The sequence below is a fragment of the Contarinia nasturtii genome, unplaced genomic scaffold, assembly GCF_009176525.2.
Source record: "Contarinia nasturtii isolate CC-2019 unplaced genomic scaffold, AAFC_CNas_1.1 Cnas_scaffold_187, whole genome shotgun sequence".
Taxonomy (NCBI): Eukaryota; Metazoa; Arthropoda; class Insecta; order Diptera; family Cecidomyiidae; genus Contarinia; species Contarinia nasturtii.
In genome coordinates this window covers 4,580,925-4,606,347 of record NW_022197544.1, presented here as the reverse complement: position 1 = coordinate 4,606,347, position 25,423 = coordinate 4,580,925, and the positions used below count along the sequence as shown (strand labels likewise).

Sequence of the window (25,423 nt, the reverse complement as noted above, 5' to 3'; positions counted from 1 at the left end):
ATGTCGCTCATATGAGAGAGAGAGGAGAGAGAGAGATCTTACACTGAAACGTTGCCCATTTAAAATACACAGCAAGCAGAGCTGTTGATTTATCATTCAAGGTCAACCAGTTGATAGAGAGCGAGAGAGAGAGAAATAGTTGTTTTGGGGCGTGGCCAAAACCGGTATGGATGAAACCGCTATTTTTATACTACTCTTAGAATAATGATGTACCGATTACAGAGATGGTTATAGTTTTTAAAGTATAGAAAATGGCTTATGCTACAAGTATCGCAAATCGTTCGATTCAGCTTCATTAATTTCCAAACGGTAGCACATACACCGAAGCCGTGGTCTAGCTGTGACCGAAAACACTGACGCCCTCCCTGATTGCATTAAATCGAACTAATCTGTCCCAAATGTTTGTGTCGCATCTAACAGATGGCGCTCGCATATTCACAATAACAAAAATCCATTTAAAAAGTCTAAAAAGTACAGAAAAATAATTTAAAAAAGGAACAATAAATAAATTTCGTTTATTAACGTTTTTTAATGGAAATTATTTTTCTTTGTAATTTTGTGAGATTTACTTTTCTCAATATTGAAAAATATTAAATTAGAAAAATAAAATGGTTAACATAACCTCACTTTTTTGTCACAATGATAACAAGTTGATTGCTCAAAAAATCTACAAAACACCAGAAAATATTTACAAAATAAATGTAAATATATTTTTAAATGTTAATTTAAGTGAACATTAATATCATTTTCATTTTTGTGGGATTTGAATTCAAAATATTCGAAAATAACTAAATCAAAAAGTGTGCAACCTAGCCTCACTTTCAATTAGGCAATTGTTGTAATGGCGTTTTTGAAGCAAAGTGTTTTTACCGATGATGAAGATTGGATGCCGGCCAATCCGAATGATTCCACAAATGGCGGTAAATATTTATAGAGAAAAGAGGTTTTTTTATAATAATGGATTTAAATTATTTATTATTGGTTTCTTTAAAAATGTTTTAGAACGTTGTATGAGACCATCGGAGAGTTGCCTCGAAAATGATTCGATTGTATTTACATATGCTCAACGGTTTCCAAAGTTGCCGGATGATATATACATATATAAATGTGCGTGTTTTATTCCAATTGAAAAATTTATCTTTTTAAGGAATATTTGATTCATAAATCATTTGATACAATGTTATTTTTTTTACACTAATTTCCCAGATTTGAGTATTTTTTCGGTATTAAGCTTGAAATTGAATAGATAGCAAATTGATTGGACTGTCACAAGAAATGGACACCAATTTATTTTATATTTTTCCGTACATTAAACATATATTTTATGCCTGTGAAAGATGAGCGATTATCAAATAAACGGAACATACATATAGATTTTATTTTATTTTTTTTATTCTTTAAACTTTTTTTTATTGTCCGTGCATTATGTGTCAATGAATCTGTTACTCGATTAAAAAAACATGCTCAGGAAACTCCTAAAGAAAATGAAAAACATCAAAAGCACCTCCAGTTAAAAGTATGTATTCTTTTTATTTGCAGTTCACCCAAAACGCTAGAAAATGTTGGTTGTTATTTTTATATGTATCCAATAGAACGATAGATTATATGGATACTGGATAGATTTCAATAAAGTTAAGAAGATGAACCAAGTGTTGTAATTCATTAAAAAATAAAAATCAATTAATACAAACAGAAAGAGATTTTAGTAATTTGATTTATATTTTGTTATATTTTGCTTTATTTTCAAAAAGAACAGACATATGTTTTGTGTTTGATTTTTATAAAATTGTTCAATAAATTTCATGATTTGAATGTTGTGTGTATTGGCCTAGGTATGGGCCCATATTGAGCTATGACCGAAAATGAAATTTCGTTCTGTCTTATTTATTTTTAAAGAAATCAATTGCCCTCATTCCAACAAATAGAGCATCGTTTTCAAATAAAAGTGCTTTATCAATAACAAAAAATGAGAACTAGTTCGTCGCATCAAAGAGACTGATTTTCTTTTACCCTAATAAAGCAAATTGAATAAAAATTCAATTTTTGATAAAACATCTATCTCAAAAACAAAATCAACGTTTTCGCTTCTGAATAGGCAGCGAATGTCACTATTTCTCCGGTGCCTCAAAATGCCAATAGAAACTCCATCGAATTGAACTGAAATGATACACATTGACTGCTTGTCAAATAAAAAATAATCTAAAGCGCAAATAACTTATTCATGTAAAATTGTACTACGTGTGTATAAAATGTATGAACCGCACAGTTCTATTTAGTAGTGTCTCAATATTTTAGCTATTTTTACTACATCGAATTGCATGGAATAGGCATCGTTTTTTGTTTTTGAATATGCGCTGCAACAAGAAGCGAAGGAAATGGTTTACAATCGATTTAATGTTATACATATATATACCATATACTATTATTTGGTCGTCGCTTATGACTTTGACACCACACGAATACTGTTACGAATATTGCACCTAATTATAATTTAATATTGGGTTGAATGCACGTTTATTATTTCGCTTCGTAATATATTGTACGATAGATATTTAAAAAAAAAATGTTGCTGCGATGGAGGCATTGTCTTACCACAGTTTATTATGATAGAATTTTAGATCGAAATATCCTTGTTCGGTTATGCCTTCAGAATTAATCGATGATATGGTGGAAACAGCATCATCATGATGGTCAGATCTACCAATTGGTCGACCAATTTTAACAACACCAAAGCTTTCAGCTTCCTCTTGATCGAATTCCATTTTAGTGGATGGTGTGACGGCCGCACCAACATTTGATGAAATATTTTTCAGTCCGGTATGTTGTTTGTTTGGTTTTTGTTTACGGAATGTTGCCGGTGGCTCTGGATCAATAGCATCATTGAATTTCACTTCACGTAATTTTGCGGAATCGCCACCATTCGCCGTTGGCGGATCTAGTGATAAACTTGTACTCTCAATATCAGCAATAATGTCTTCAACACTTTTGTTATAATCTATGTTGGTTGTCTTTGAATCTCCAGCATCACTATTGACTTCTGTGCCGGCGTCCACATCGTCGGCATCAGACGCTGCTTGACTCGATTCAATCTCATTTTGATCATTCTCCCCACTGAAATCATGTTTTATCATATAGATATTCGTTTAGCCACAAAATTACAACCATTTTCAATAAAACAGAAACAATACATAAATTGATGAATGAGATTTTTTTAAATGTTTATTGCATGAGAAATTAAGGGAAACAAATTAAATTAAATTAAATAATTAACAATGATAAAATGATTGAATACATTAAACAACGTATAAATTATGTATAAATATTGAGCAAAAATGAGTTTTAGCTTATAAATCACATATATCTTCAACTAACAAGCTAATGCAGAGCTTTTTCTCTCGATATTATTTTTCAGCTAATCTCATGTTCGTGTTGCTTTGGTATTAGAACGATGAGAAAAAAAATGAAAGAATTATCAAAAATAATTTCTATTCTCCTTATAAGGAAAGGAAAAAACTCTTCTACTTCTAGCAATTTGTTAAAAAAAAGTTGTTAAATTGATATTATAGACGGTCATTGAACATTGCAATTATATTGAATTAGCCCATCTGCAAACACATCCTAGTTCTCTACACCAGTGTGATAGACTTAAATTTAGTGTTTCTTTGCCCGATTCTCTTAAATCTTTCAATTTAGTCGGTCGCAATTAATAGAATTAAGAGAGAAAATAAATATCAAAATATTATATAAAATACAAAATTGGTGTCGAATACTAATACTTAATGTGGAAATGTATTTTCGAAAATTGTGAGAGAATTTCACCGGGAGTTATTTTATTTTAAATAAGAAGGCGCGAAAAAAGATTAATGTAAAAAAATGTGATGTTACTGGAACGGATATGCAATTAGTTTCAAAATAAATTATTGTCATCACAAAATGAACCGAACGGATCTAACCTAAATTTTCTCCTAATTAATACTTTTATATACAATATTGTCGATTGTATTATGGGCGGGATTTTCAAATCACCTGATCTACTTAGCTAATGCCAAGTTATAACAACATTTTCAACACTCTAAAACATATAAATAGTAATTTTACGAAAATTGCAACAATTTCGACAAAATAAAAAAAAACTGTTGATTGGAATAAGTAATGTAGATAGTAAACAATCTCATCAAAATTGCAGTTAAATCCCCAGAAAATAATAATAATATAGATCTTAAATCGGTCAAATTGAGCAAGATACAGATTAAAAATGTCTGAAAATAAAAGGAAAACAAACACACAAATAATGAAAACGGAAATGCCATTTAAAATAATAACTGAAATAAAATAAAATGAGTGATGAAACGGATCAAAATAAATGAAGAGATGCTTGTCAATGATTGTATGAAATTATTTCAGAAATTGTGTACCTGTGCGGTTCATTGGCTACTGCTGATGGTGAACTATGAATGATCTGAAATAAGGCAAAACAAAATTGTTGGTTAAATTTTCGGAACAATTTGCTATGTTTTAGTGCAGTAAGCGAAAGTCTATTTATTTTACGTGTTTGCAAACACGATATTGACGACGTTTTTTATACTATCAATCATTTTCACTTTCACTTCCGCACCGTAAACAATTCCGTTGCTAAATATTCATTCCATTTGGTTGGCTGAACTATGTGCCATGTGGTCAAACATATTTGAAACACAAACGACCACTCTTTATGCTCAGGTCAAATGTGGTGGCATGATAAACAAAACGAAATGCAACAAAGAAAAGAAAAAAATACTACCCATCACACATTGCACGCTACTTAAGTATGCATCACAATTTATTATTATGAGACATGAATGGATGGTTGGTTTTGTTTTCTTTCTTCTCTTCTTCGGTTTATTTCATTTTCATTTGAACTGTAGATGCATGACATTCGGCGTGAAAAGTGTAACGGACATGGACACACTTGACACAAATAAACGATTGATTTTATGCATTTAAAATTCGGAAGAAGTGGAAAGTGTTCCATTTATCCATGATTAATTTTCGGTGCAAATCAAATTAAAGCGGTGTGCGGCTAATATTCAAGGTGAGTTCATAGTGTTTCTTTTTGTTATTTTTTCATGTCTGTGATATGCGGTTGGTTAGACGTTATTTAAATTGTGAATTATATCACCCTCCCGCACATAAATGATTGTTGTTGACTATTCTACTCGTATTATAAGTTATTTAAAATTGAGAGTGAGCTTAATGGTTTATAGGTGTATACCTCCGCCATGCTGCATGTAGGTCTTTTAGCTCCAAACCGTCCCATCGGTGAACTTTGTACGAACGGCAATTCTGGCGCAGCACTCTTTTTGTTCAAGCGTTTTTTATACTCATCACTTTTGGCATGTGCTCCAAATAGAGCGGCATTAGGACTAGAAAATTAAGTTTTTTTTATGATTTTGAATCGTTAGCAAATGAATTGTTGTTAATAGTAATTGAGCACAAATTATTGTTAATTGTCACAGCCACTATTATTAGTGTGATTGCTCTGTGTGATTTTTCTCTTTAATTAAATGATTAAAGCCAAACCATTAGTCCCAAAATAAGATTGATGAAATTGGCAAATTTACTCGGTAAAATGAAATGTTAGTGAATGTTGTTACCTTGCATCAACCTTCGAGTCAGATCTGGCTGAATTCGGTGCTGAACGATCCGATGATGCATCAAAGAAGCCCGTATAAATCACAAAATTGTTCATTTGTGGAATCGTTTTTACCAAGCCTATGTAGAGAGCAATGCAAGCGATTCAACACTATCAATCATTTTGTTTTCTGTTGATTTCGTTGGAAAAACAAACCGATCACTTTACGTACCGTAATGTTTGCGTAGAAAAGCGATAAGCTTGTCCGATGGACGATCGATGGCCAATTTTTGTGGCTCAACATTTTCACGTTCAAGCATCAATTCGAACATCTCTTTGCCGAGTCCAGCCCTTTGCCGTGATTCGTGCACATAAAAATCTAGTACACACGTTGCGGGCACCGGCTTTGTTTCACCATTTGCGTCAAATACGTACAAATTTTTGATACCGATTTTCAAAAGTCCTGTCACACAACCGCTGAAATTGAATTAATAAAATTGTAGTTATACTTCCAAAAAGAACGAAAGATATCATCAAACATTGCGATGATTGGACTGTTTTGTTTTTGTATCAAATTGTTTTTTTCCAAATAAGAACAACAACAAAAACCATTTTATCCCCCATCCTTCCCCTTCATACATGACTTGCAAGATATTTGTATTGAATAAATTACAAGCGTGAAATGAACGACAATTATCACAGTAATCAAACCTAACTCGTCTTTATATTGTTTTCGTTCAATTCAAATGGCACTATGGTTGTCGTTGTTGTTGTCATCGAGGTTATGCCAATGTGTTATGTTCGCTTATTCCCATTATCCATATCTTGAAAATCTTGAAAGCATGTTTTTCGTCAAATAAACCGATGTGAGTCGAACACTAATAATATGGATTCTGTTGTGTCGCATGGTTTTGTATTTGCGACTTGGTTTTTGGTGCATAATAGCAAACAAACGAAAAAAAACCACCACCAAAGAAAAAAAGAATTACAGGAATAAGACTTTCACTGTTCAAACGGAGAACGAGGAAAATAGCACACGCTATGCACCATGCGATGTGGTATAATTGCTATTTCAACTATTGTTAGAAACGATTAAGTTCTAAGACTATACCATCAACATGTCCGTCGTAAGGTTATTCGGTTTGATTATATGATACAAAACAAATGTGGTAGCATGCCCTGTTCGAATTGGAAGTGACGCGGTTTTTTTACCTTCTTGTTCTTGTTTGGTTCGATTCGGAAGCAATGCTTAATTTGGTTAATGGGGTTTACAATTACAAATTTTACTTACTTTCTCCCGGTCGGTTCAGACAACAAGTAAACGATATGATCAGAGTTACGAAGTTTTTGAGCTGTTGTTACCGCTTTCGATAGTCCCTGAGCACGTGCCGATGCCTCACCCAATTCATTTATTATATCTGAGATCTTAGCGATTGCGTCACTGAAAATGTTCAAATCAACCAAAATCAATTTGACTCGAAAATCAAACACACACATTTTTCGCTGTAAAGTGATTTTTAATGACTTGACACATACAACGCAATATGTATCTATTACTTACTGTACACTTCGCTTGTCACCAATGAATCCTTGAGGTACCAAGTTATTGGTAACACGAATTATGTTGGTTTCAAATAAAGGTGTTACATCAAATCGAAATTCCATCGCAAACTATTTGATTTCTGTAAGAAGAAGAAAAGAACACATTATGGTTGGCTTTTGGTTGGATATGATTTTGACAAATATTTGATTGATATCTTTTATTTATTTTTAATTATTATTGTTTTCTTAGATACAGAGTAGGCTTATAGCGCATTCATGATATTAACGAATAAAGAATTAACATGTTTATGCATATCAAGTGCTAGCCTTCAGATTTTATCGTAAACTAATAACAGACTATTGGAACAACTGATAGCTATTACTTCTTTCTTTTTAAATAACACTCACACACAAATGACTAAACTCAATGGAATGAATAATGTATTCTTTTGTCGTCTGGATCATTGTACAATGGCAACAAAACGTTAGGTGTCGGCTCGGGGCGATTTACTTTTTACCGTCACATAATCAACATTTTTTTATTGCAAAGAAAATTTTCGCCTGACTTTATCTATCAATGTCCATTGAATCCCACATTATTATGATTCACTCGCCTCCTCTTTCATTCTCTCGGGGTATTTTTGTCCAAAATCATTCAAACAAATACCGCAAAAAAAAAACAACGAAAAAAGAAACAAACAAATATCGTTTGATTTGGCAAATACAAAAAAAAAAATGGAAAAGAACCTGCAATTTTCCCACGAAATCAAGATAACGCCTCCGATACAAATAAATAAAATATGCTGTCGTTTTTCACAACGAAAACTTTTTTTTACTCAATTTGAATATAGTTCGCGTTTGGAAAGCAGCCACCCTGTTTGTCCCTTTTTTGTTCATGGAAATCAATTCCATTTATGAAGTAAAGTTGAGAGTGGATATCGAGTCGCTTCTTTTTTCTTTTTGGTGTATATATATATTGATTGTGTGTGTGACCTACACGCAATGAATCACATAGGGGTATGGCAGCACTATTAGTTTCCCATATGATGTTATTCACGCATCAATTGTTATTGTCAAAAGCTTTTTTTTTTCCATTTACCGAAGTAGTTTTGATTGTATATTCTCGTCTATTTTTGAACGACAACGATATATCAATTAACTTCGATATTTGAAAGGGAAAATGTGTACCGCAATTGATACAAAATTGTGTTTCACTCTTAAAGCGAAAAATGACAACTGCTTTCTATACAAAATTGTCACAACTAAATATTATTGAAAATGAGCAAATAAATTAATTGTAAAATGGTTTTTTTTTCATTGTTTTTGTATAATGTGGCTGTTCCATCAATATGATGATGACAATTACATGTCTTTTTACTTCTATGTTGGAAATGATGTCTTTGAACTGAGATGACTGACATCGTACGTAACACTGTGTGTGTGTGTGCGAATCTATCGCCCATTGAATAGATACACTCTTCTAATTAATTGGTTAACTGATTAATTTAACTTGAATTATTAGAAATTACGACAAATATCAACCCACCTAATGTGATATAGATCAATTCCAAAATAACTTCGCTTTTGCTGTGATCTTTTCTAACTTCAAATTTATCACAAAATTTCGACTTATTCGAATTGGGAAAATGTACAAGTTCAACAGCACAATATGGTGGATGTCAAGCGACTGAAATAAGAGCAGATTACTTGACTACGTAATGGATTTCGCTGTGACGATGCGAGAAAATGTGCGCAGCAACTGGAGGAAATGCTCTATCCACAAATGCTCTATAGCAATTTTCCAATGAAGAAACATGTACATGTATGTGTGTACGTTGCCGTTGTGGTTGCCATTGTGTGTGCTTTGAATGGAAATATTTAACGTACAAAAAAAAAGAACGTACGTCTCGATTCAATTTAATGAACAGTTTTTTTTAAAAACAGCAACATCAGATTTCAGACTCGAAAGAAGAAAAAAAACGTAGAAAGAATGAAGTAATAATGCGAATTGTTGATTGAAACTGCTGAATGAAAGGAGAAGTAAACGGAAGAGAAACGAAACAAATTATCGGCCGAATAGTAGTGACTACGAGTCTGTATCAATATCTCAGAATAATGATGTACCGATTACAGAGATGGTTATAGTTTTTAAAGCATAGAAGATGACTTATGCTACAAGTGTCGCAAATCATTCGATTCAGCTTCATTAATTCCCAAACGGTAGCACATACACACATACATTACTTCACAGTAACTATTCTGAACTATTTTCCGTTTTATATGGCTATAAAAAAAGATGATCCATTTTATGTATGCCGCACGTATATTATTCAAATTAACATCGATATTTTCTTTTGTTTTCTTCGTTGTATTTGGTTTTCGCGTTGGAATTATTGGCCTAATCTAATTCACTATAAATTTAGCATATCCCTATTTTCCCATATTTATCGAAAGCACAAGGAACAAAATTGTGTCAAAGAAATTGCATTTACATTTTCTTAGTTGTCAACAGGCACGCAATCTTGAAAAATTCTGATACACACGTTAAAGTTATGGGCAAGTGCAAGTTAACGGGAACCATTCTAATGTTATTATTATTATGGCGAATTGATTTAATAAATATTGCTGGAAATTCCGTTGCTACATACAAAAATTCCATTGAATGTGCTAATGTGATTCCTTCACTTCAATGCATTCTTAATGAAAATATCCAAGCAAAAACAAAAATCATTCACTATTTGCGAAAACATCAAGCGCAACAACAACAAAAAACAGAGATATGATTTACTACATTAACCTTAACAGTGAATTGGAAATGTTCAAAGCGACCGCGATTGAAATACAATCTCATCACATGAACGATTCTTGAGAATAAAAAAAAAACTAAATTAGTTTCCATCTTTCACTCACTAATAGTAAAAAAAATGTTGTTTTTTCCGCAAAATTTACTTTTTATTTTTTACAATATCACAATACAAAAATGTACCTGCTCTTGAAATCCGCCACACCGTCAATTAAATTTCTATATACACAATCCGTGGGCACTTGTATGGTATTAGTCATGCACTGTTGCTTTTTTAGACTTGTTTCTCTTTGATTGCTCTATCTCTTTCTTGCGCTCTCTATTGTTGCCTATTCGAGTAAGTCACAGGTCTGTGTTTTTTCACTTATTCTTCTTCGTTTGGTCACGATTCAATGTAACTTATTGTAGAATCCATTCGTGATGCCATCAACAACACACAAGAATAATATTAAATAATTCCCGTTTATCTGATCGATTTCACCCTTTTTTTCATTTAATATTTTATGTTGCTCTTTCATTCATTACAATTTGTTTATAAAAAACAGTGCAACAACTAGTGAGTGTGAATGACATTTGATTGGTTCGAATTGGTTCAACTCGGTTCAGTTTGGTTTTTCACTTCCTTTCGTCGACTGATCTTACAAGATTAATTTTTCTTGATCAGTTGATTGTTTTTTTTTTATTCAATGGGAATATTTTCTTTTTCTTATACTAAATTGCAATCTAATATAATAGATAAATAGAAATTTGTCGAATAATATGAAAAAGTTCAATGTGGCGCCATCTCATGTTCTGGAAATTTCATTTGTGAATTTAAATTGTTGTCATTTTCAATTGTAAACATCTAATTGTAATTATAAAAATTTACTTTATTTCAAATAAATTTCAATCATAATTGGCCATTGGATGTAAACAAATATGCAAAAAATATTGGATTTGAACACATACTTGCGCTTCGTTGACAGTTTATGTACAACTTGTGTTCAAAAAATGTCTACAGAATTTTAAATCAAATTACTTAAAACTCTTTCTGTATTAATTGTTTATGTTTTATTTATTCGCCAGATGAATGTTTGGTCCTTAACATTTGAAAGATGAAAGATTTTTTTGAAAACTATGTATATGGAACGATAGGACATTAAAAATGACCACCAAAATGAGACAATGTTAAAGTGTATAAAATGTATTGTATATTTACTCCTCAAGGAGGTATATGTTTTTTTTTTGATCATCATTGATCAGTCAAGACGTCGCCTTTTCTCAACTGAACTATCCAAGTCATCAACTACAGCGACATCACTCGAATCTGTTAAAAAAATGGTCAACACATTTTGAGTATATATTTGAATTGAGTTCAAATCGTTTGAAAGAATTACCGTTTGCCGAGTCCTCGCCATCATCTGAATCCTCATCATCACTATCTTCATCGTCTTCGCTGTCCAAATGATTATACGAGGCTGATTGTTGTTGTTGGCACACTATTCGTTTTAATTCCTTATTTTTTCGTTTCAATTCCTTGTTACTTCCTTTTAATTCATCAAGTCGTTGTTGTAGCTTGGCATTAGTTCGCTCAAGCTGATCAATCTACCGATTAATAAAAAGTAAAGTTTTAAGTGAACAATTCCTGGTTACGAAATGATTCAGAAATGTAAATATACCTTTTCTTTGGACTTGGATTCAATGAATGCTTTATGTCTGTTGGCTTTCTCCTTTTCTCGATTCACTTGTTCTTCACGTTCGGCCACTAATTGTTTTCGTACCTCTTGTTCTCGATGGCTATATTCTTGAACGATTTGCTCCATTTTGTCTTTCAGATCAAAGAGTTCGTCTTCCAAGCGTTCATTCTCCTTGATCAAATCATTTATATCATCACGGTAACCGTCTTCGTTCGAATACGACGGCATAAACCATGAAAATCGTGTACTTCGTGCGGCTCGTTTATTGCTTACCTCTTGTTTTGGTTGTTTAAAAACAATTTGTTGTGCAATCGATGCAAAATTAAGAACGTGCAAATTTTCTTCCATGAAATCCAATTTTGGTGCCATTGTAACAATTGTTGTGATCTTTTCGTGGCCCAACAATGATTTCTGCAGCAACATGGTCAATTTTGACTCACGGAATGGCAACACTTCTTTCGATTTCGAATTTTGATTTTGGTACATAAGATCGTAGCAGCGACCCAATACCATCAACGATGTATTGATTCGTTGGGCTTCTTTAAGTCGTTCACCAACATTTTCAGTCTTTTTTAAGCGCTCCGAACCGGCCAAATCACAAAACTTGTATATGCTATTTGAGAATCGATCGGGATATGAAAAATGAATCACATTTAGAATCAAAATACAATGCGATCGACTTGATTTCTTATTTATATTTGTCGATGCATAGTTGACTTGTTGCAAACCGGCATTGATAACGTCGATTGCTTCACTTGGCGTCACCACATAAACGGATGTCAAATCTTTAATGAATGAATTACCATCGTTTCCGATAATCTTTAAATTTTCACGCTTCGTTGCATCCAATCGCAGCAAATCGTACACATTTTCATTGTAAATTTCAGCAAATGATATCCATACGAAACAATGTTGCCATTGATTTTGAATCGGTTCGAAACCATGTTCAATGCGAATATTTTCAATAATTTGTTGATTTTTTGCCATTGTATTTTTTCGAATGAATTTCCGTTTTAACTCTAGCTCGGCATTTGCATTTGGCTCTGACACCATTGAAATATTTCCTAAAGAAAGAGAAGAAAAACACAAAAAAATTAGCATGTTTTTTATTTGTTATTTCCATAATTTTCCAGATTTAATTACCATTTTCAAGTTTGGCCGCCGCTGTCGGGCAAATGATATTCTTATTATTGGTGAATATTTGGGTGAGTGCACGTTGAACAATGCCAGCATCTGTTTCGGTTCCATACATTGTGTATGTTTTACCTGAACCACTGGTGCCATATGTTAAAACTGTCAAACTCTCATTGTTTTGTATGGATGATTGCACCAATTGATTGTAAATATCCAATTGGGTTGCATCGTTGTGAAATATCTTTGAAAATTCAAAATGTTTTTCGGTCAAATCTTTGTTATTCGTTGCAGCCAATTTAACGGGCAACACTTTCAATAGATTATTTTCAGCTTCGTATTGTACACTTGGCAGTTTAACTGGGCACAATCGCAAAAATACGGATGCCTGTGTGTCCACCGTATCGGTGTCCGAACTATTTGACGACGTTGAATTTATCACAGAATTTCCGTTTGGCATCAAATTTTCAATCTCTTCATCTTCTTCGATTTCTTTATACAAATTTCGTGTACAGTTCTTTGGTCGTGGACGATACATACGATCGATGCTCGCATCGCGTTGATACAAATACGACACTCGGTCGTCGGCCATTATTATCTGTGCTTTGAACGAACTGCAAATAAAAAAATAAGAACATTACACACTTTTTATTGGATGCGCTCTAGATGTTTTTTTATTTTCTTTTCGGCTTTCCTGAATAGCGAAAGCATGATTTTTTTTTCATATCAAAGTCTTGCAAACACACGCTCTTGCATACACATTGATTGTTATCATAAATTAAGTGAAAAAATCTAATAAAACTTACCAATAAAATAAAAATGTTATAATTATGCAATATATTCTGTACAATTTGACACAATTTAAATAAAAATGTTCACTTTAAATGGATGAAACAAGTTTTTTGTCACAGACAAAACATCGAGACAATGACAATGACTCTGAATATTGCCGTTAAATTGAAAACATATTGTTTGAAGTTATTTTCTTCAATATTTGCAAGTGCTGCCATCGAAAACATCGGCGAACGTTTTGAACATTTGACAGTTTGGTGTGCTACTTCAGCATGTGTGCTCGCACTTTGTCATAAATACACACACACACACACTTCAATACCAAAATACAAAAGGTTTTAGCCTATCGTACTGCGTGACATCTTCAACACACATGTTAGTCACACAACGATTCATTGACAGTGTACATAATGCTTTCAATATGAAAGTTTTTTGAATAGAAAAAAAAGAATAAATTTCCATTTTGCTGAAATGGCTGCAACACGATTTCGTTTTACGCAATTATTTTCGAATAATTTGCAACTGATTGGTGTTCGATCGTCGGCTAATCTACATCAAGCAAATATTAGACAATATCATATATGTACAAATCAAACTACTACACATAAATCGTCCAGATTTTTCGGTGGACCCGATACGAGTGAGTAAAATTCACTAAAATATGTGAAATAAACAAATACCAAATGAATGCGATGGAAAATAATATTTAAATATGTTATTAATGGAAAACCATGTCGAGATCTATCAAGAAAATTATCTAAATGTGAATGTCATTTGAAAATTTGGATAAAATTGAGCGATTTATTTAAAAAGAATCTCGAAAAAACTTAACCTCAACTCAGCTGATGACGGCAACCCATTAAAGTCTTGTCTTTTTTTTATTTTTTATTGGCAGTTTTATGCAGTAGGGCCATTTCAACGACATCATCGCTCGCAGCAAAAGACTATTACAAAATTTTGGGCGTTTCAAAAAATAGTTCGGGCAAAGATATTAAAAAAGCTTACTATCAATTGGCCAAAAAATATCATCCGGATACAAATAAAGATGATCCAAATGCGAGTAAAAAATTTCAAGAAGTTTCCGAAGCATATGAAATTCTTAGCGATGACACCAAACGCAAGGAGTACGATACATTCGGTACAACAACCGAACAAATGAATCGCAATGGTGGTGGTGGAGCCGGTCCTACCGGTCAAGGATTCAATCAACATTGGCAATACACATCGACCATTAATCCAGAAGATTTATTTAAGTATGTCAACAAATTTTGTTTTTGTAAAACCATAAGAAGTTTTTTTTTTCTAATTTGAATTTAAAAAAATATCAATTTTTCACTTTCAGTAAAATCTTTGGAAATCGTAATTTCAAAGGTGACTTCGATGATTTTGGCTTTAGCGATACGAAATACGGATTTGGTGCATCACAAGAGGTCACAATGAATTTAACATTTGCCCAAGCTGCTCGAGGTGTAAACAAGGATGTTGTTCTCAATGTTATTGATACGTGTCAAAAGTGTCAAGGATCACGTTGTGAATTGGGTACGAAGCCCACGAAATGTCAATATTGTAATGGCAGTGGCATGGAAACGGTATCAACTGGCCCATTCATTATGCGATCAACATGTCGTTATTGCTCTGGAACTGGCCAATTCAATAAGTATCCGTGTGTAGAGTGTGACGGAAAAGGACAAAATGTAGGTTCAAGTTTATTGATCACTCTGTGGCTTAATTGTATATTTTTTTTGAATGGGTTTTAATTCATAAAAAATATTAAATTTACTCGTTTTACTCAAGGTGCAACGTAAAAAAGTTACCGTTCCCGTTCCGGCTGGCGTTGAAAATGGTCAAACTGTTCGCATGCAAGTCGGTCGAAGAGAAGTGTTCATTACGTTCAAGTAAGAAAATCAATACAATTCTAATTTGAAAAAAAAAATTCAAATGTATCTAATAAAATGAAATGTTCATTTGCACCGTTTAGAGTTGAGAAGAGTAATTACTTTAGACGAGATGGTGCCGATATCCATACAGACGCAGAGATATCTTTGTCACAGGCCATATTAGGAGGAACAATTCGTATTCAAGGTGTTTATGAAACACAAACTATTCAGGTAAAATCTAATAAAAAATGTTATTTTTTTTTCAAAATTAAAATTGCATATTTGTCTATGTTGCAGATTGTACCAGGCACCTCATCCCATACAAAAATTTGCCTCACTAACAAAGGCATGAAACGAGTTAATACATATGGAAACGGCGATCATTATGTACACATCAAAATAGCCATTCCAAAGAATTTATCCATGGAACAGAAAGCTTTGATTCAGGTGAGTTGAATATGAAATTGAATTCGATTGACAGAGAAGAAATGAATGGTATTTCTTTTTTTTTTGTTTTGCATTCACACAGGCGTATGCTGAATTAGAAAAAGATACACCGGGAACTGTTTTTGGCATCACACAAAAAACCGATGGTAAGTCAAATACATCATCTTCATTTAATAACACAAAAACGCAAGGAGAACGTGGTGACGAATATGATGCTCATGATAAAACACGCGAAGAGAAAACACAGCTCAAAGAAGATGATCAAAAAATGTTAAAAATTCTTGGTATTTTTATTGTTATTGCCATTGCAATTTACCTGTTTCAACAACCAAAAGATGGTGTGAGTGGATCTTATATAACTGATTCTATAGCCAGAGAACAGAAAATTAAAACTGAAGCAGAATATCGAGCCATATTCAAAGATGAATAAAATGTGCATCACACACACGTACACACATGTCAGAGAATTCAAGTGAATTTATTTCATAGCACCATTAATAGTTTAACGCCACTGTTAAGAGATGAATTTAAAAAAAAAAATGGGGCTGCGCCTTTGTAATCATGTAGCTTATAACCGTGAATTGTGAACAAAATTAAAATGAATGAATAAAACGAAAGTTTTATTTCGATTGAGACAATGTTTTGAATTTTTGTTGGCTTTTAATTTTTTGGCGCTTCCCCATTGAATAATATGTAAACAAAGAAACTCAATGTAGACATTCGCAATTGATGCGCAATTTTATACTTTATTTTACTTTCTTCCGCTCTTTTAGGATCGAAAGAATCTTTTAGCGAACCAAAAGATCTTACCGATAAACTTCGCGAAGCGCTAAAAAACAAAAACGTAGAAAATAGTATGAACAATGGCAGTAAAAATACAGAGGGTGATGAACAACCGACCCATAAAGCATCAGAAAATACTGAAAACGATCCGAATACTAAAGAAACCGACGACGAATCTGTTAAAAAACGTGATAAAGTATGATGTTCTTTTTTTGTCTTGTTCAATAATGTTTGTTTAAGAGATGCTCTTTTGTTTTAATTTTCAAAAAATTGCAGAAAATGTTGATAAAAAAATAGTTAAAATAAAGCAAAATATTGTAGTAAATGAACAGCGTTTTTCTTCATTTTTTAATATGTATATTTCACTGTTTTGCTTATAAAATAAAAAAAAAGTGGATGTGAATCTATAACATGCCTATCCAATTTATCTTTTTAAAACGCATCCATCTATATGCGCACCGGTGCAATCATCAGTTGTTAATTAATGCCATGAGCTTTTTGTAATCCTTGTAAAAGTCGTCGTTTCTCTTCGGCCAATTCTCGATAGGTTTGTATTGTGGCTTTGATTTCATTTGTTTTAGTAACATTTGACGATTTACAATATTCATCGAGGAAATTCAAGCAAATTTCGTCGCATTTTAAGTCATCCTCATTTTTGCCGGCAACTTTTTCAATCTCAAAATCAATATCGTGCTCCTTGCTGTCGATTATTTTCGAGTAGAAATATTCGTGATCACGTTTTGGATATCGTTTTAATTGATCCAAAATGTATACATCGTATGGGATTTTATTTATATTGTACATCAAACAAATGGCCTCAACAGCATTACGTAGATAATCACGTTCAATACAATCAATTACCAAATTATCGATTAATTTATGCCATGCCAAAAAGAAGGCCATCGCACCAAAATGACGCGTCGATCGTAAGGAATCAAAAGCCTTCTGTTTATTGATGTGTTGATACGTTAAACTTGTGACACGATGATAATCCTTTTCGAACGGTTCAAATTGGACAGTAGCTCGGTTTAGCACAAATAAATATTTACCTTCGTTTAAGAGACGCTGAAGGTGTTCACCGAAAAACATTCGTGGCGTTATTATACGACGACCATTGAATGGAAAATATGTTTCAATTACACGACGTTTTGTCAATTGATCGGCAGTTTCTAATACACCAGTTGGATGTCGAATCATAACGGTTCGATCTCGATCTTTTAAACCAAATGTTGTGTCACAAAATACAAATTTTGCTTTTGTATAACCTTGCACTTCGGGATCTTTCGCCAACACCTGGATGTTATCTTCTTCAATCGGCAAAATTGGTGGTATGGCTAGTAAACGTTTTGCCTGTCGTAATGCTCCAGACAATTTATTTTTCACCTCTTCTGCTGAATAAAAATGATACGTTGGTCGTTCAAATGGTTTGGGTTGCGTTGCAAATACACGATCAATTTGTAGCGTTGTCAGTGAATACATGAGCTCACGATTTGTTTTCTGCAAAAATTGCTTGGATGGATCTGAATCTGAAGAGAGAAATCCCAAAAGAACATAATAAAAATATTCAAATTCGTTGAAAATATTTAGCTGACTTGAATTAAGTGAATTCATAACCTCAAAAATCAGAAGAAGAAAATACAGAGAGCATTCACACTTACCATATTTAAGAAAATTATCTGTGTTATTTGTAGTGTTTGATGTTGCATCTGATGAATAATGGATCGCCGATCTTATATGCATCGATTTTGGTTGATGCATCCATCGAACAAAATGCACGCGACCAATCATTTTGTATGATTGTATCCTCTTTCAGATTTATAATGTTAAATTGAAGTTATGACTTTTAACCATACGCCTCATTTGACATCTACATTGACAATGACAATATGAACATAGAGGCGCTGCTCTCCAGAACACAAATTATTTTTTCTTACATTGATTTAAAAAATGAAGAGTAAAATATGGAAACGTTCAATTTTGTGAAGAATTAAAATGAACCTTAACATATTCATAAAAAGTCTTTGGAATAAATTCGGACGTTCGCCATTTGAACAACAAACATAAAATATTAAATTCGTTTTTATTGGTATAGCATATTAAAATTAGACTTTAAAGGGCCATTGTCTTCGATTATTCGTAGTATACGTCGAACCTTGGAAATCATGTTTTGGCAGATGTATGTATCCATTCCCTCCCACTTTCGCTTGATTCGACCCATCCACTGTTGCTCGTTCTGCGCTTCCCAGCCCTTCTCGTACACTTAACGTTTGAAAACCGACAAGAAATCTTCGATTGAACGTGCCTGAGGGAGTTTTGTTGGATTATCCTTTTTCGGTACAAAAGGAATGTTTTGTTCAGTGAGCCAATTCAATGTTTCTTTCGCATAATGACTGCTTGCAAGGTTCGGCCAAAACATGATTTCATCTTGGGCGTGATGGTTTTCAACCATGTTTTTTGCACTTGACAGCAGACTATTCGTTGTCCGGACACTTAGTTTTGGTGGACGACCAGATTTCTTTCTGTTTTCAGGTTCCTTACCTTCTCGATAATCTTTTAGAACACTATATATGGTTGATTGTGAGATTGGTTTCTCTTTAAACACTCGAAAAATTTCTTTTGTACTTAGTCTGCCAAAACAATTTGCGACAGACTTTCGTAAATCCAATTGGAAAAGTTTGCTTTTGACATATTTGCATTTGTTAATGAAACGCAATAAACGTCTGAATTTATTCCAAAGACTTTTAAGACATATGTTATGTTCATCTAATAATGTTCCGTTTAATTTTATTGATTGAATTTTGCGTAAATACATTTCTAGATTTTGTATTGCAATGGCACTGTTTTATTTTTAGTTTTTGTCTTCTATATATGTATAATTAATAAAATTCACAATTGAAACAAAGCAATGTTGCCGAATATGTGGTTTTTTCCAAAAATGAGATTTATTACTTGAAAACAAAATCAATTTGTTGTGTGAAAATGTTAGTCCAATTAAAGCGTCCAATATAAATTATAATCCATCGTGATGAACCGTTAGACCTTTGGTGCAAAGTGCATGACTCCATATTTACCCGTTTCCATCCACATTGGATCCAATTTTGATAGTTCATCGGCTTTTCCATCGGGTAATTCGCAAATTAAATCAGCCTTAACCGTTCGCAATGTGCATAAGTTCGTTGGCCGAAAAACACCAAGCACATCAATAAAATGGGTACCAAATGGCCAATTTACATCGGCCAATAGTTTGCGATAGTTAAGATCGCCTTTGAAAATTAATAAATGACTTGTGGCCAAATCGGCATATAACTTTGGTGCAATTGGTTCCATTGCTTGCATTTCATATGGGCTGGTCCAAAAGTATTCGGTCGGTCGAAGTTCAATGCGATTTGAATCAACATACTGTTGTAATCGTTCGCCAAATGCACGTAAAACTTTATTCTCACTTTTGGCCAATTGACGAATCGTCCAATGGAAATCACGATACACAACATCTGATATAAACCATGGTATGGCTTTGCAATGGAACCGAACTTTTTGCGCGAAATTATAGCGTAGAATGAAATCGGTGAGCACAAAATCGGTGAAAATTTCATAGCCAGCATTATCCATAATAATATCAATGGTGCATGATTGTCCGCCCGATTTCATGCAATTCCAAATGTCCGACGATTGATCATGTAATATACATGATTCAAACGATTCAAGACCTTCAAACGGATTACCCGATTGCTTGACTTCACGACCATTCGAAATCGATAGATCACATCGATTACCCCATAAATTTATCTAAAAATACATCATTTGGATTAGGAAGGGAGCGACAGCGAATTAAATTTACCGTAAACTTACACGTAACAGTTTGTAGAAAAAGCTTTCAAGTTCATGCAGTGTTGATGCTTCAGCCGTTGTGTATTTACTATAGAATTCAGCTGTGTGCTGAACTACCATTTCTATGGCAGGCAATGACGAGGTAAACGCAGCATCCTTTTGCTTACGGAAATAATCGTATGTTTTTAACGTGTTACTGAAATTAATACATCGAAAATTTAAAAAAAAAAATGTCAAAATCAAAGGATTTTTTTTTCTTTTCAAATAAAATGCTTATTTAGTCAACAAACTCACGTTTTTTCGAAGATTGATTTTAGTCGACGATACAAATAGCATTCCGCATAAAGCCACTTTGTGGAAAAATAGGTATTATTTTCGCTCAAGAGCCCAATAAACGTATTCCAAACATCCTTATCAGCCTCTGATCAAAATAGTACAATCATATTCGTTATTGATAAATGAACTTTTATTATGCTACCCACAATGATAAATTATAGTGCTCAATAAAAACAAATTTATTTTGAAATTTTCCATTGAAGTCTCACATCTCGTATTCATATTTAATTTCAATAACATTTAAATGCGCTCAAAGCTCGAAATTCCTTTTTATATTTTCACTTTCAATTTAATTTTATATATGACTTTTGACGACTCAATAAACTTCACATCCAATTGAAAATTATCGTATACGAGAAAATAAATCGTGTGAGAAAAATATACGACTAAATATACCTTCTCCATCCAATGGCGTTAGTTCCTTGTTGGTTTGTAGTTCGTATTTAAGCTGGGACATGTTGGCAATAGCTTCCTTAATATCGTCCTTGGATTCCTATGGATGAATGAATTTCAAATGTTTATTTAAAATCTACCAAGAACGGTGTGTGAAAAAAATGAGCGCATAGACACATCAATCAAACTGTTGCGACAAACGATGCTGATGCAAACGATTTTTTTTGTTTGCATTAGCAAGTTCAAATTTGTAGCGTTAATTTTGTGATCAGTTATTGTGGGTAAAATATATAAGTAAAAAACACTTTTCGAAAGTTTCCACTGTAATGTAGGTAATTACCTCTCCCTTAAAGATATCGGCGATTTCATCCTTATCACGGGTTGTTTGATCGATGATTTTTGTTAAAATGATCGGAAGTCTCTCTTGAATTGTGTAATATGCAAAACTCCTGTAAATTCCATAAAAATTATCAAAATACATCAAAGGCGAATTTTAAATCGTCAAACTTTGGTTTTACCTTTTGTGTTTTCCGCATAACGTTGCATTCGTTGGTGTTTTTTCATCGATAATATTGTATTTTAGATCGAATTCGTTCATTTTTATTGTCCCCACCACTCTCGCTCTTTCACTCAAATTTCACGTTGATATTTAAGGATAACGCAATAAAATCAAATCTATATGACATTAAGCGCACGAATGAATCCAATAAAAATGATAAAGGTCGAGACTTGAAAAAGAAATTTGTTTTTCTCTCACAATTTCACACACGTTCGCGATTATGTATACTGAGATAACTAATCTAAAACTCAAGTTAGACGGTGCTATTTAGTAGCGACCACATTTTTATAAATAAAGATTAGGTTTTTTGCATGTACATTCACATACGATATTGGTTTTGCACTGGGATTCTAATGTTTTTGAAACACCCTCTTTCTCATTCTCTCGCATATCGTGGAAAAGAGAGAAAGTAAATTGAAACTGTCAAATTTATTGAACTGTCAGTTTACTCACATTGACACAAACACACATAACCTCAAAAGTGTAAAAGAATAAAAAATAATAAATAACAACCGCATGGTGTGCACACAGTATTGACGTGCATCATCATTTTTTTTTATTTTGTTGCGAATTGAAATTGAATTTTGATTGACTTTAACTAAATAAAGATAGATTTTTTTCGAGAAAGGTAAGTTAAAAATGAACCGAGTTTTAGTGAATTGTTTATTATTTGTTAAATATTTACGTTTTACCATTGACTGTGAACAATGTGGAGTATATATTCTTGTTCTAAGCATAATTGTTTCTTTTTTATTCATGACAATTTGTAGAAGTTTTATACAAAGAGAAAGATGCCAAAAGTACGATCAACAGCTGGAGCACCTCGTAAAGAGGGCTTCAATCGGAGTGGCCATTCGATGAATCCAGAGCGTTTAACAACGGGTTTGAAAGGTGTCGCAAAGCCACGTACAAAAGCCACCATCAAACGATTACAAATGTATCGAAATTTTAAAGCAAAACGTAGCCCCGGCGGTAAAATTATAACACCCGCACCATTCCAAGGATGGTTATCGTCGGGTACAATGGCACGCGTTGAACCAACACCAAAATGGTTTAGCAATTCACGTGTCATTTCACAAAATGCTTTGCAAAAATTCCAAGAGGAAATGGGCAAAGCCCTTAAAGATCCATACCAAGTTGTAATGAAACCATCACAATTGCCAATCAGTTTATTAAATGAAACGGCAAAATATCAACGCGTTCATTTGCTCGATACGGAAAGTTTTGACACCACATTTGGCCCAAAAAAGCAACGAAAACGTCCAAACATTAAAATACGCGATCTAGAGGATATGAGCAAACAAGCCGAAGATGCAACCGACAAATACGATGAAAATAAAGATGTGGACTTGATGAAAGAAGAAGCCGATTCAAAAGATATTGTTCGTGATTGGGTATTTGGTGCTGGTCAAAGTAAGCGTATTTGGAATGAATTGCACAAAGTCATCGATTCATCTGATATTATATTACAAGTGCTTGATGCCAGAGATCCAATGGGCACGCGATCAAAATATATTGAAGAATTTATACGCAAAGAAAAGCCACACAAACATTTATTCTTCATATTGAATAAGGTCGATTTGATTCCAACATGGGTGACACAACGTTGGGTGGCGATTTTAAGCGCTGAATATCCAACCATTGCATTCCATGCATCATTGACACATCCATTTGGTAAAGGTTCGTTAATTAATTTATTGCGTCAATTGGGTAAATTGCACATTGATAAAAAGCAAATTAGCGTCGGTTTCATTGGCTATCCAAATACGGGTAAATCGTCAATAATCAATGCACTTCGTAGCAAAAAAGTATGTAACGTTGCACCAATTGCTGGCGAAACAAAAGTCTGGCAATACATTACGTTGATGCGACGCATTTTCCTTATCGATTGTCCGGGTGTTGTCTATCCATCGGCCGAAACTGATACCGAAAAAGTGCTTAAAGGTGTGGTTCGTGTTGAATTGGTAACGTCGCCTGAAGACTATGTGGAAACTGTTTTGAAACGTGTTCGTAGTGAATACATCAAAAAGACGTATCACATCGAAAAATGGACATCGCACGTTGATTTTCTTGAACAATTGGCCAAACGCAGTGGAAAATTACTAAAAGGTGGCGATCCAGATATACCAGCCATTGCAAAAATGGTTCTCAATGATTTTCAACGTGGTAAATTACCGTATTATATACCACCAGAAGATTTTGAAATACCAAAATCACGTGAAAACCAATCGAATGAAAAAGAAGCCGCTGATGACAGCCAATCGGATAAGATTTCGGTCAGTGAATCGGTGAAGAAGGGTCGTGATTTGCAACAAGTTCAAGATTTTCGTAAGATTCGTGTTGGTTTGGAATTTGAAAAAGATGATATTCGTGAATTGGAGAAAATCGATTTGGAATTGTTGGAAAAACAACGCACCGAACGAAAATTGTCAAGCAAACGAAAAGCAGAGAACGATGATGAATCATCTGGTATCAGTGATTTTTACTCAGAAGATGAATATGATGAAGGATTAAACAAAGTTATTCGCCGAAAATCGAAGAAAATCTTAACTAAAACGAATACAAACACAGCTAAGAGTCCAAACGCTGTCGAAACCACCCCCAAAACCACCACCAAAACTAAAGCTAGCAGTGGAGATTTCAATGTTGAAAATATCGATTCAAAAGAAGACAAAAAAGCACCGAAGAAAGCAACAGCCAAAGAACGACGAGCTGTGGAACGAGCACAAAAACGAAAGAAAATCGGTAGCAATTTCTATGAAACATCTAATGTTAAAAATCGTAATCGAAACAAAAAAAAGATGTAGTCTATTCAATGTAGCACACACTGGGCTGGATTGTGTTGACGCTCCAGTTATAGGTCGAGCATCAGGTCGAACTTTTGGGTTCGTTCCGGCACAAATCGCATTGCCCGAAATAATTCCCGGCATGAGAAAAAAAAAACTGAATAACACAATTTACACAAAAACGCGATTTTACATTCAGTTTTAATAATATAGATATATATATTTTTTTAATGTAAAAAATTGAAATCCTTTTTTTTCTCGGTCAACAAGCTAGACTGTATTGTTGATTTTTAATTCATTGTTGATTCCCACAATTTATGATTCAAAAAAAAAACTTTAATAAATCTTCTCGTCAAGAGTACAAAATTCATGTTTGTTTCTTTTTAAAAGTTTGAAAAAATTACTCGACCCATAGGTTTTCAGAGGGTCAAACGGTTCAATCACTCTTATCTGTGAAGCGGCTATGGTTTTCATTGCATTTTTATTAATTCTTGCCTCTTGTTATTGAAAAAAGTCAATTTATGAAAAAAAAAAAAAACATTGTGATAGCTCTTTTATTCTTTCAATTCATCAATTTTTTTAATTTAGTTTGAGAAATTTGTCAATTTATATGCTGCATTTCGTACAAAAACTCGCACAATATAATAATGAATGATGAACTCTTTTCTCAGAACCTGTAGAAAATGAAAGTATGAAAAAGATGGAAAATTTGTATAAAAAACAATCGACTACGGACGCTTAGTAGCAAGTCAATTTCTTGGGGAATGTTTTCAATTTAATTATTAACAAATGAGTTTAACTGAAATTGTCTATTCGGCCAATTGTTTGCACACGAGCATACAGATTTTAAGCATTTTGT

At 33.3% G+C, this 25,423-nt stretch overlaps 5 protein-coding genes across 6 annotated transcripts; 2 read left to right on the top strand and 3 right to left on the bottom strand.

The window, feature by feature from the left end:
* Positions 1-1,706: 1,706 nt before the first annotated feature.
* LOC116352492 (alpha-tubulin N-acetyltransferase) lies at positions 1,707-10,552 on the bottom strand. 2 transcript variants are annotated; one of them, XM_031785139.1, is made up of 8 exons: positions 10,140-10,552; positions 7,173-7,293; positions 6,903-7,052; positions 5,844-6,088; positions 5,634-5,751; positions 5,252-5,402; positions 4,416-4,459; positions 1,707-3,111 (listed from the first exon to the last, which is right to left on the bottom strand). In XM_031785139.1, the coding sequence occupies exons 2-8, from the start codon at positions 7,274-7,276 to the stop codon at positions 2,589-2,591; spliced, it is 1,335 nt and encodes a 444-aa protein (XP_031640999.1). In that variant the 5' UTR covers positions 7,277-7,293; positions 10,140-10,552; the 3' UTR covers positions 1,707-2,588. The 2 variants fall into 2 exon arrangements, with proteins under 2 accessions (XP_031640999.1, XP_031641001.1); XM_031785141.1 differs by lacking the exon at positions 10,140-10,552 and adding an exon at positions 8,700-8,856.
* A 439-nt stretch (positions 10,553-10,991) lies between these two features.
* Positions 10,992-18,522, bottom strand: LOC116336782 (kinesin-like protein subito). The gene is made up of 6 exons (XM_031760902.1): positions 18,321-18,522; positions 17,141-18,188; positions 12,776-13,377; positions 11,615-12,696; positions 11,333-11,540; positions 10,992-11,262 (listed from the first exon to the last, which is right to left on the bottom strand). The coding sequence occupies exons 1-6, from the start codon at positions 18,448-18,450 to the stop codon at positions 11,195-11,197; spliced, it is 3,138 nt and encodes a 1,045-aa protein (XP_031616762.1). The 5' UTR covers positions 18,451-18,522; the 3' UTR covers positions 10,992-11,194.
* On the top strand, positions 13,914-16,987 carry LOC116352118 (protein tumorous imaginal discs, mitochondrial-like). Its single transcript, XM_031784421.1, has 8 exons — positions 13,914-14,195; positions 14,451-14,808; positions 14,898-15,249; positions 15,350-15,450; positions 15,534-15,663; positions 15,730-15,879; positions 15,962-16,025; positions 16,653-16,987. The coding sequence occupies exons 1-8, from the start codon at positions 14,027-14,029 to the stop codon at positions 16,862-16,864; spliced, it is 1,536 nt and encodes a 511-aa protein (XP_031640281.1). The 5' UTR covers positions 13,914-14,026; the 3' UTR covers positions 16,865-16,987.
* Positions 18,523-19,420: 898 nt separating the features above from the next.
* On the bottom strand, positions 19,421-22,122 carry LOC116351675 (damage-control phosphatase ARMT1-like). The gene is made up of 6 exons (XM_031783812.1): positions 21,738-22,122; positions 21,560-21,668; positions 21,223-21,319; positions 20,785-20,911; positions 20,512-20,686; positions 19,421-20,448 (listed from the first exon to the last, which is right to left on the bottom strand). Exons 1-6 carry the CDS (start codon positions 21,815-21,817, stop codon positions 19,696-19,698), a joined length of 1,341 nt encoding a protein of 446 aa, XP_031639672.1. The 5' UTR covers positions 21,818-22,122; the 3' UTR covers positions 19,421-19,695.
* A 146-nt stretch (positions 22,123-22,268) lies between these two features.
* Positions 22,269-24,729, top strand: LOC116351653 (nucleolar GTP-binding protein 2). The gene is made up of 2 exons (XM_031783792.1): positions 22,269-22,406; positions 22,549-24,729. The coding sequence occupies exon 2, from the start codon at positions 22,570-22,572 to the stop codon at positions 24,583-24,585; it is 2,016 nt and encodes a 671-aa protein (XP_031639652.1). The 5' UTR covers positions 22,269-22,406; positions 22,549-22,569; the 3' UTR covers positions 24,586-24,729.
* Positions 24,730-25,423: the final 694 nt, after the last annotated feature.